This window comes from Cetorhinus maximus, chromosome 12 (genome assembly GCF_964194155.1).
Source record: "Cetorhinus maximus chromosome 12, sCetMax3.hap1.1, whole genome shotgun sequence".
Lineage (NCBI taxonomy): Eukaryota > Metazoa > Chordata > Chondrichthyes > Lamniformes > Cetorhinidae > Cetorhinus > Cetorhinus maximus.
This window is the reverse complement of record NC_135890.1, coordinates 22,459,447-22,471,110: the sequence shown is the minus strand read 5'-3', so window position 1 is coordinate 22,471,110 and position 11,664 is coordinate 22,459,447. Positions and strand designations below refer to the sequence as shown.

Sequence of the window (11,664 nt, the reverse complement as noted above, 5' to 3'; positions counted from 1 at the left end):
ATCTATGTTTATTTCTGTTCCCTCTCTCTGTTAATCTGTTTTCTCTCTGTATATTTATCTGCTTTCCCTCCCTCTGTTCATGTTTTTTTTCTCCCTCTCTGTTTATGTTTTTTCTCTCTTCTGTTTATGTGTGTTTTGTTCTCTCTCTCTGTCTATCTCTGTTTCCTCTGTCTGTTTATCTTTGTTTTCTCTCTCTGTTTATCCCTGTTTTTTCTCTCTTTCTCTATGTTTATCTCTGATTTCTCTCTCTCTTTATTTTATCTCAGTTTTCACTCTCTGTATATGTTTGTTTTCTCTCACTCTCTGGGCTGAATTTTCCCAGGATTGCACCAAGTGTGGTAGCGGGCGGGTAAAATGGAGCCCCACCCGCCGGTGAAAATGACGGGTTTTCACGCCGTATCATCCCGAGCCCACCTCATTAAATATTAACTCCCGTGAAACAAGCCATTTCCATAGTAGGCGGGCGCTCATTCGCCCACTTGTCATCACCCCGCTGTTGCATCACACCAGCCACCATCTTTAAAAGGCAGCCCTCTGCAAAGCACTCATCGACACCAGCTCACCACTATTGCCTGGGAGACATGGCCAGCAAAGGCAAAAAGACTGCAGCCCCCTGCTTCAATGATGGGTCCCTTGAGTGACTGCTGGATGCCGTGGAGACCCGCCGGGATGTGCTCTACCCCCACAGAATGGGTAGCAATGTCACCAACCCGGCTTGGGAGGCGGTGGCAGCGGTGGTCAACGCAAACTCCTTGCAGAGGAGGACAGCCACCCAGTGCCACCAAAGGATGAATGATCTCCTCCATTCCGCCAGGGTAAGTCACTCTTTTCACCACTCCCAACTCACACAATCACAAACCCATCACACACCCACGGGGCCCTCACTCACTGCCAGTGCAAGGGACATCACCATTCACACTTTCACACACACTGTCATTGTTCTCATTCCTTCCATGGGACCACTCACCACCCACACAGGCCAGACATACTTATCATCTGGCCTGGCAAGCGTCCTGATACACTCTCCCCAACTCTATCCATGAAGGACAAACTGGCTCACAACAGGAGGGAAAGGTCACAGACAGGTGGAGGGATGTCAGAATTCAAAGTTCTCAAAGAATTTGAAAACAGAGCCATCCAGCTGGCCAGGAATGACCGGGACCGGTCCTGTGCTGATGGTGAGGTCGGCGCTGTTCTACCAAGTGAGGATCCAGTAGTGCAACAACCATCAGACAGCCATGCCGTTAGTGATGTGTCCTGTTTCACAGGCCACTGCCATGCACTAATTATCTCCCCTTGCTTTCGCAGGCACATCTGGGAAGCAGTCGATGGAGTCCATGACCCATAGCCTCCAAGTAAGCTCCGAAGAAACCTTTGAAGAGGAATCTGAAGGCACCCTCCCTGAAATCCAATTGCAGCGCTCACCCACATCCTTCATCAGCACAGAGACACACACCTTGATGGGACCTAGCTTTAGAGCAGCCTTGGGATCACATTCTGGTGAGCACATCGAACTTCTGATCCACAGCAGGCAGAGGCAGGGACTTCCCGGGTCTCCGACACTCGGAGGAGTGCTGGAGGCCAGAACATTGCTGAGTCCAAGTCAGATGACGAGCCTCTGGACTCGGTCATGTCACAGTTGCTGGAGCTGCAAAGACAAGCTGGGGAACATCAGGAAGGGATGTCTGCTGCACTCCTTAGATTGCAAGGCACGATGGAGGAGTCTGTCCATCTTCAGGCTGAGGTGATAGCACCAACATTGCAATGTACCGAGGTCAACACGGGCAGGATGGCGGCCGCTATGGGGACCTTGGTCCAGGATGTCACTCCTGCACTGCTGCGCGGGCTTAACTCCATCCCTGATGCCATAGTTGGCCTCCAGTGTGTACGCGAGAGGGGTGCTCAGCAACTCGATCTCACTCCAGCTATCCCTTCCGCTCATGGAGTCAGCCAGGGGCCATCAGGCACCCATAGGGAGGAGGGTCAGCAGGTGCACACTCCGGGGCCATCCACCCAGGTGACTCTGGAAGTGACTGGCCCATCCGCATCCCCTCTTCCTGTGGCCTTCCCAGATCCAGCTTCACAGGCCAAGGAGGGTGTCACTGCCATACAGCAGGACCCCAAAAGCAGGCCGGGACCCTCCAAGTCTCGGCCCTCCAGAGGATACCCGCTAAAGTCATCACAGACAGGGCATCACAGTCAGCAGACTGCCTCCACCTCTGCTGTGGATGTCGGGCAAGCACCAAGATGCAGCGGCAGGGTTAGGAAAGTTAAGGATTAGTTGCACAGCCTGGGCGCGGGTGTTAATCACTTGTCCATAATGTTCACTATTGTCAATAAACTCCCAAGAATGTCTCCCTGCCTATGGCTCCTTGTTCTGATGAGCAGTGTTCTTGTCACTCAGATGTGAAACCTTTCTGACAAAAGGCAGGTGTTTCAGTCCAGGGCCTCTTCCCTGTGCTCTCAGTGGCCTTCAGACTACAGTGATGGTCCAGCCTCACACTGCCTGGAAACATTACTGATGCCTGCACCTCGGCAGTGCTGGTCATTGCTGCTGGGATGTAGTGGGCAGACGCCACAGAGTTCCCTCATTCTCTCAGCAGCTTTAAGGTGGGGCCGGCCCCCATCACACCAGCATCTGCGACCAGCTCCTGAAGGGCTGAGGTGCTGAAGGCGGACACAGCATCAGATGCGTCTAAAATTTCATGGCTGTGTCTTTGAGATGGCCCTGATCATGGAGCACAAGCGAGCTGCCCTCGGCCAGGCAGGAGTCAGACATTCTCAGAGGCTATTGGGAAGATCTATGGATTGTCTTCACTGCATGTTGTCACCATCCTCCTGCGATCGAGCAACTATTAGTGCCTGCACTGCATCTCCATGACAGGAGCATTCTCACAGAGGGTATTGATGCTGCGATAAGCCAGACTAGAGTCAAACGTTCACTACTGCTATGTGAGGATCTATGGGGACACCTCACTGCATGTCGTCATCATCCTCCACAAATCTGGCAGCTATGAGGGCCACCTGAGTGCGCCTGCCTCGTCTAGCCAGTGCGAGAGCCGAATCCCCATCGTCATCACCACCGAGGACCCCCTCACCCTCATCCCCGTCAGTGTCCTCCTCATTGGAGGCGACATGCAGCTCCTCCATCTCCCTCTCCATGTTTATCTCTGTATTTCCCCATTATGTTTATCTCTGTTTTCTCCTTGTTTATTTCTGTTTTCTCTCTCTCTCTCTAGGTTTATCTGTTTTCTCTCTATGTTCATCTCTGTTTTGTCTCTGTCTCTGTGTATCTCTGATTTCTCTCTCTCTATGCTTATCTCTGATTTCCCTCTCTGTATGTTTATCTCTGTTTTCTCTCTCTCTACGTTTATCTCTGTTCTGTCGCTTTATGCTTATCTCTGATTTCTCCCTCTCTACATTTATCTCTGTTTTCTCTCTATATTTATCTCTGTTCAGTCTCTATGTTTATGTTTTCTCTCTCTATGTTTATCTGTTTTCTCTCTCTATGCTTATCTCTGATTTCTCTCTCTGTATGTTTATCTCTGTTTTCTCTCTCTCTATGTTTATCTGTTTTCTCTCTATGCTTATCTCTGTTTTTTCTCTCTCTCTCCATGTTTACCTCCACTTTTTAATCTCGGTTTATCTGTTATCCCTCTCTCTGTTCATCTCTGCTTTCTCTCTTGCTGGGTTTATCTCTGTTTTCACTCTCTCTCCCTCTGTTTATTTCTGCTTCCTCTCTTTGTGTTTATTTCGGTTTTTTCTCTCTGTTTATCTGTGTATTTTCTCTGTTTATTTCTGTTTTCATCTGTGTTTATTTGTGTTTTTTCTCTGTTTATTTCTGTTTTCTCTCTTTCTCTGTTTACCTGTCTTTTTTCTCTCTTTATTTCTGCTTTCTCTCTCTGTTTATGTGTTTTTTCTGTTTATTTCTGTTTCTCTCTCTCTCTATCTGTGTTTTTTCTCTGTTTATTTTGTTTTCTCTATCTCTGTTTATCTGTGTTTTTCCTCTGTTTATTTCTGTTTTTCTCTCTCTGTTTATGTGTGTTTTTCTCTGTTTATTTCTGTTTTTTCTTTCTTTCTGTTTATCTGTGTTTTTTTCTGTTTATTTCTGTCTCTCTGTTTATCTGTGTTTTTCTTTGTTTATTTCTGTTTTCTCTCTTTCTGTTTACCTGTGTTTCTCTCTGTTTATTTATCTATTTTTCTCTGTTTATTTCTGTTTTCTGTGGTTTATCTGTGTTTTTTCTCTGTTTATTTCTGTTTCTCTGTTTATGTGTGTTTTTCTCTGTTTATTTCTGTTTTCTCTCTGTTTTTCTGTGTTTTTTCTCTGTTTATTTCTGTTTTCTGTCTCTCTGCTTTTCTATGTTTTTTTCACTGTTTATTTCTCTTTTCTCTCTGTTTATCTGTGTTTTTCTCTGTTTATTTCTGTTTTCTCTCTCTCTGTTTATCTGTGTTTTTTCTGTTTATTTCTGTTTTCTCTGTTTATGTTTGTTTTTCTCTGTTTATTTCTGTTTTCTCTCTCTGTTTATATGTGTTTTTCTCTGTTTATTTCTGTTTTCTCTCTCTCTGTTTATTTCTGTTTTTCTCTCTCTGTGTTTATCTGTTTTTTTCTCTGTTTATTTCTGTTTTCTCTGTTTATCTGTGTTTTTCTCTCTTTATATCTGCTTTCTCTCTCTGTTTATGTGTTTTTTCTGTTTATTTCTGTTTTCTCTCTCTCTGTTTATCTGTGTTTTTCTCTGTTTATTTCTGTTCTCTCTCTCTGTTTTTCTGTGTTTTTTCTCTGTTTATTTCTGTTTTCTCTGTTTATGTGTGTTTTTCTCTGTTTATTTCTGTTTTCTCTCTCTCTGTTTATTTCTGTTTTTCTCTTTCTCTGTGTTTATCTGTTTTTTTCTCTGTTGATTTCTGTTTTCTGTGTTTATCTGTATTTTTTCTCTGTTTATTTCTGTTTTCTCTCTCTCTGTTTATGTGTGTTTTTTCTCTGTTTATTTCTGTTTTTTCTCTCTGTTTATGTGTTTTTTTCTGTTTTCTCTATCTCTGTTTAACTGTTTTTTCTCTGTTTATTTCTGTTTTTTCTCTCTCTCTGTTTATCTGTGTTTTTCTCTGTTTATTTCTGTTTTTTCTCTCTGTTTATCTGTGTTTTTTCTCTGTTTATTTCTGTTTTCTCTCTGTGTTTATCTGTCTTTTTTCTCTGTTTATTTCTGTTTTTCTCTCTCTCTCTGTGTTTATCTGTCTTTTTTCTCTGTTTATTTCTGTTTTATCTACGTGTTTTTTTATCTGTTTATTTCCGTTTTCTCTCTCTCTATGTGTTTTTTCTGTTTATTTCTGTTTTCTCTCTCTCTGTTTATCTGTGTTTTTTCTGTTTATTTCTGTTTTCTGTGTGTTTATCTGTCTTTTTTCTCTTTTTATTTCTGTTTTTTTTCTCTCTCTCTCTGTTTATCTGTGTTTTTCCTCTATTTATTTCTATTTTCTCTCTCTCTGTTTATGTGTGTTTTTTCTCTGTTTATTTCTGTTTGTCTCTCTTTCTGTTTATCTGTGTCTTTTCTCTGTTTATTTCTGTTTTTTCTCTCTGTTTATCTGTGTTTTTTTTTCTGTTTTTTCTCTCTCTGTGTTTATCTGTGTTTTTTCTCTGTTTATTTCTATTTTCTCTCTGTGTTTATCTGTGTTTTTTCTCTGTTTATTTCTGTTTTTTTTCTCTCTCTCTGTTTATCTGTATTTTTCTCTGTTTATTGCTGTTTGTCTGTCTCTTTCTGTTTATCTGTGTTTTTCTCTGTTTATTTCTGTTTTCTCTCTCTCTGTGTTTGTGTTTTTTTCTGTTTATTTCTGTTTTCTCTCTGTGTTTATCTGTGTTTTTCTCTGTTTATTTGTTTTCTCTCTGTTTATCTGTGTTTTTTTCTCTGTTTATTTATGTTTTTTTTCTCTCTGTTTATCTGTGTTTTTCTCTGTTTATTTCTGTTTTTTCTCTCTGTTTATGTGTTTTTCTCTGTTTATTTCTGTTTTCTCTCTGTTTATGTGTTTTTTTCTCTGTTTATTTATGTTTTTTTTCTCTCTGTTTATCTGTGTTTTTCTCTCTTTATTTCTGTTTTCTCTCTGTTTATCTGTGTTTTTTTCTCTGTTTATTTATGTTTTTTTTCTCTCTGTTTATCTGTGTTTTTCTCTGTTTATTTCTGTTTTCTCTCTGTTTATCTGTGTTTTTTTCTCTATTTATGTTTTTTCTCTCTGTTTATCTGTGTTTTTTTCTCTGTTTATTTATGTTTTTTCTCTCTGTTTATCTGTGTTTTTCTCTGTTTATTTATGTTTTTTCTCTCTGTTTATCTGTGTTTTTTTCTCTGTTTATTTATGTTTTTTCTCTCTGTTTATCTGTGTTTTTTTCTCTGCGGATTTCTGTTTTCTCTCTCTCTATTTATCTATGTTTTTTTCACTGTGTATTTCTGTTTTCTCCCTGCTTATCTGTGTTTTTTCTGTTTATTTGTTTTCTCTGTTTATGTGTGTTTTTCTCTGTTTATTTCTGTTTTTTTCTGTTTATTTCTGTTGTCTCTCTGTTTATGTTTTTTCTCTGTTTATTTGTTTTTTTCTCTCTCTGTTTATTCTGTTTATTTGTCTTTTCTCTCTGTTTATGTGTTTTTTCTGTTTAATTGTTTTTTCTCTCTCTGTTTATTTGTTTTTCTCTGTTTATTTCTGTTTTCTCTCTCTGTCTATCCCTACTCTCTTCACACCTCCCCGCCCCCTCCCCCTCCCTCAGGTTGTTATGGGAACGCTCCCGGAAGTGTTCCCCCTGTGTGGAGTTTTGGTTCCGGGTGCCGGTGCTGATGTGGCTGCTGTTCGCACGGGAAGCGGGTGAGTGAGAGCGGCGACAGCGGCTGCTGCTCCTGCCCTGTCCTGTCCGAACCGACTGGCAGGCCGGACTCGAGCGGACAACTGGTCGCGGTTAAGAGGGAGGAGCCCGGGAAGAAAGACGGGAGAGGGAGGCAGAGGGGAAGACACCCGAAGAGCAGGGCCTGGCGCTGGGCGCTTGGGTAGGAGAGCCCTGGTGGGGCGGGTGGAAAAGATAAAAACTGTCGGGTTATCGGCGGCTGAGTCTGGTGATGGGGGTGAGGTGCCAGAGACTGGCGGTACACGCACTGTTAACCTCGGCGGTGCCTTGAAGGGAGGTGCGATTGAAAATGGTTTATGCTGTCTTCCCACTTTCTATGTTGTCTTCCCATAGACTGACTGGGGCTCGCTGACCTGCACCTTTGCTGATCGGCTGTGAGAAAGTCCTGGCCTGACGCCTGAACTTTCAGCTCATTGCTCTCACCCTGCCCCGAATTCATATTTAGTGACTGCACCACTTCTCCGCCCTCTTCCCCCCCCCCCCCCCAAAAAAAACCGTCTGCACTGGTGAATGAATAAGTTTGTCTGGCCTGGAAACCACAACAGGACACTGAGAAAGGGAGTAAACAGGTTCATTTTTGGGCAGAGGGGCTGTGGGAATCCCTGTACGGTTGCATCTGGAACATTAACCTGTCATTACTTGTTCTAGATACAAAAGCAGTTGCTGTGTATCACCAGAATTCAAGTTTACAGAAATTAGACTGAAACCTAAACGTTCACCATCTGGCCCAGAACAGCAGCAGCTCTCAACGTTTAATGTAAATTAGATAACGTATTATATGATTTGTTGTTAGAGAATTGTGATGGCCTCGGTTTCCAGGTCACAGTCGTTTTTGTGGTTCTGGTCCTGAACTAGCAGAGGTGTGAGTTCAAATCCCATCAGGGCAAATCGTGGACAAAATCCCATTTGATTCACTAATGTCATGGATCACAAAGCTACTGTAGCCTACACATTGAAACACTCAATCAAGAAGCACCTTGGATGGTTGTTAAGCGACATATAAGTGACACGGGCATGATGGGCCGAATGGCCTCTTTGAGATGTCCGATTCTAGAGCAAATTGCTGTTGCTGTGTATTGTGGTTTCTCACTCAAAAGTGCCCTGTGATAGTTGGAATAAAGCAGAAATGTGGTGTCCATCTGGGCTATTGATCTGCAGTAAATCACTTTTTCCATGGGCATAATTGCTCTCCCAGTGCTGTTGCTAAGATTTGCTGACGTATTATTGTAGATACAGGAGAGATTACAATTATGCCAATATATTAATGGGGAACAGGCCCATTTCAGTTTTGTAGAAGTGTAACGCAACCATTTTGTGAGTGTATGTTCAGTTACTGTTTCACACATTCCTAGAGTATGTATTTAAAACTCAACATTGTAAAACAGAACTTTTTCTGCCCCATTCTCGTTACCCTAAACAATCAGACAGTTGCCCTGAAACCAGAGTTCGGGAGGAATGAGCTCATAAGCATTTTAACATCGTGTTCTAAAACCAGAGAGATAACAGAATTACACTATACTGAATACTGGTGATATGACTGTTTCTGTCCCTTTATCCCTGGTTCCTTCATAGAATTGCACAGAATATATCACACAGAAACAGGCCATTTGGCCCAGCTCATCTGTCCTGGTTATTATACTTCACTCAAGTCTCACCCCATTCCATCTATCTCATCTCAGCCTTTTAGCATATCTTTCTACTCTTTTTTTCTCTTGTGTACCCTAGTTTTCTTTGGAAAATTTCCAAGCTATTCGCCTTAGTCACTTGCTGTGTTGGTGAGTTCCACATTATCATCACTCTCTAAGTAAAGGCATTTCTCTTTATTTCTCTTGGATTTATTTGTAAACACCTATTTATGGCCACTGGTTTTGAATTCTTGTGCAAATAGAAACATTCCTCATCAATTCTTTCCAATCCATTCATAATTTTAAAAACCTCTTTTCGGTCCCCTTTCGGCCTTTTTTCGAAAGGGAAAGCCCTGACGTGCTCAACGTTTAATGTATTTTCTGAAACCTGTAATCACTGTTCTGTTACCATCTTTGTAAATATTTTTTTCCACTTTCTCCATTGATTCCATATCCTTTTTTATAGAATGGAGACCAGAACTGGACACAGTACCCTATGTGCAGCCTGACAAGGGTCATATTCAGTTTTTATTTTTCCAACCAAAGTGCATCACCTCACATTTAGCTATGTTGAAGTTCATTTGCCTCCTAACTGTCCAGCCTTTGAGCTGTCTCAGTCATTCAGCTAAGCTGTTTTAAAATATTGACGTGGTCTCGGCTTCAATCATTAACTCTGCTAGTGCATTCCACAGCCTCATAACCTTCTTTGTTAATATAAGTATTCATCGTATTGTCAGTTTTAATTCGCTTACATTTAATCTTATCTGACCACTTTGATTTGCCTCTTCTATTCCTTCTGCAGCATGTCCATTTTGTTGTTTTTAACTTGTAACGTTATCTCACCTATTTCCACCTTCTCTGCCTACTATTTCTGTTTGCTTTTATTTTCCATGATCCCTTTCCATCTACTTTAACAGACTGTTCATCTCTATTTATTTTGTCACTTCATTAGCTCCTATCCTGTTTATTGTTATGGGGCAGGTAAAGGAGTTTGGATTCAGATTAACTATGATCTAATTGAATGGTGGAACAGGCTCAAAGGGCTGAACGGCCTCTTACCATTCCTATGTTTCTAATTGTAGCCCACCCATCCAACTTTCTCCATTACTTCCCCCTGATCTTCTGCCAATGCCCCTTGAAATGGAATCTCATTTCCAAACACCAGCCTTTAGCTCAGGGTTGCATTCCCTGATCTTATCCTATTCGTACACAGTTGGAGGAGTAAACCAGAACTTACTGCCCTAACCCTGCTTCCTAAACTCTCTGCAGCCACTCGGGCTTTTCCTGTCTTAGATCATTGACTCTCAGGTGGGCTGTGGTGACTGGCTGCACCTCAGTTGATCACAATCACCAAGTAAAACCAGGAAGTAAACATCTAGCAGCAAATAGGAGGGCAGCAATCCATGCTGTTTACATGCTAGGTTCAGTAGAGAGTGGGTGTGGGACAGGATTTAAGGGTTGTACTTTCAAGTGGCATCAGGATTTAATCTAATCCAAAACTAAATAAAAAAGCTGCCAATTTTATTTTGGACCTAGCATAATGTTATATTCAGCAGTTTGGCTTGCATACAAACCCCATTTTGCAGACTATTTGCTCATGTACTCTAGAATCTGTTTGCTCTATTGATTTGGTGTCAAATACCTAATGCTAAGGAAATACCTTAAATTGAACAGGGGCTGGCCATTCACCTGTCCAAGCATTCATTAGATCACTGCTGAACTGTATCACAGCTCCATTTACCTGCCTTTGCTCCATATCCCTTGTATCCTTACCTAATAAAAGTCTATTGATCTCAATCCTGAAATTTTCAATTGAGCCCTAGGATCTATAGCACTTCAGGAGAGAGTTCTAGATTTTCACTATCCTTTGTATGAAGAACTGTTTTGAATTGAAGGAGGGTCTAATTAACCCTAACCTGCTGAGATACCTGTGCTCCTCTAATTCTGACCTCTTGAGCATCCCTGATTTTAATCACCCCACCATTGGTTGCTAAACCTTCAGTTGCATAGACCCTAAGCTCTGGAATTCCCTCCCTACACCTTCCTGCCTCAACCTCGCTTTCCTCTTTTAAAACGCTCCTTATAACCTGCCTGTTTGACCAAGCTTTTGGTCATCTGACCTAATATCATACCTTATGTGGCTCAGTGTCACACTTTTGTTTTATAATGCTTCTGTGAAGTGTCATGGGATGTTTTATTATGTTAAAGTTGTTATATAAGTTGTATAATTTGGTGATTGCTTGATCCCCGTAGTTTGAAACAAGAAACTTTGGTTTACAAGGTCATGTTTCAATTTCTCACTTAGCAATGTCAGTCAAGTTCCATCAATCTCAGAAAACGACTCAATTGTTGATGATTGATTTCTCACTTCTTCATTTCATTATATCTCTGCAACCTTTCTTTCCCCTGTTTTATCAATCCATCATTGGTGTGCCACTTAACTGTTCTCTAGTTTCTCCTACACACTGCCTATTCCTGCCCACTCTGCAAATAAATTTATATAGCACTGAGGCCATTCAGCCCATTGTGCCTCTGCTGGCTCTCTAAAGGAGCTATGCAATTAGTTCCACTACTATCCTCTTGCTTCAAGTCTATATTGAATTCCATTTTGAAAGATACTGTTGAATCTGCTTTGACTGCTCTTTAAGGTGTTCGTTCCAGATCATAACATAGGAAGCCTGCTGCAACCTCAGTGTTTAAAACGAGACCCATTGCCTGTCTTGTTCTTCCTTGGGATCTAAGAACTCTGGAGCTCCTCAACCATCCCTTCCTGCTACAAGTCCAAACTCAGTGTTCCCCCTAACCACAACTTTCTGATTCACCTCCTCATCCCTTCTACCTTTTCAACTTGTTTTCTTGATACAGGAGCAGTCTAACATTGTCTTCTTGTCCCATGTGCAGCTTCAACATGTTGAGCCGTCTATCGGACCTGGCGAAGGGGGTCAACAATGTGCTGCAGGATCTCTCCGGGGACGATAGTGGAGATGGGACCAGTGCTCCTCAGGTAGCGGTGAGTAAAATACAGTATGGTCTTGGTGATAATAGTCGGTGTGGTTCCTGTTTCAACCAGATGTCAATGTCACCAGATTTCTTTTGCCCTAAATGTCTTCCTTCAGCTTGAAGTTCTGTATTGGGAGAAATATCCCTCAGAGTTCTAATGAAAGGTGATCG

General features: G+C 41.8%; 1 protein-coding gene across 2 annotated transcripts in view; it reads left to right on the top strand.

The window, feature by feature from the left end:
• Positions 1–6,745: 6,745 nt before the first annotated feature.
• Positions 6,746–11,664, top strand: part of LOC144687279 (golgin subfamily B member 1-like) — a 58,510-nt gene continuing 53,591 nt past the window's right edge. The window contains exons 1-2 of one of the 2 annotated variants that reach the window (XM_078553140.1): positions 6,746–6,831; positions 11,395–11,497. In XM_078553140.1, coding sequence (XP_078409266.1) covers positions 11,402–11,497 — 96 coding nt within the window. In that variant the 5' untranslated portion in view covers positions 6,746–6,831; positions 11,395–11,401. The other variant, XM_078553139.1, reaches the window with a different exon arrangement.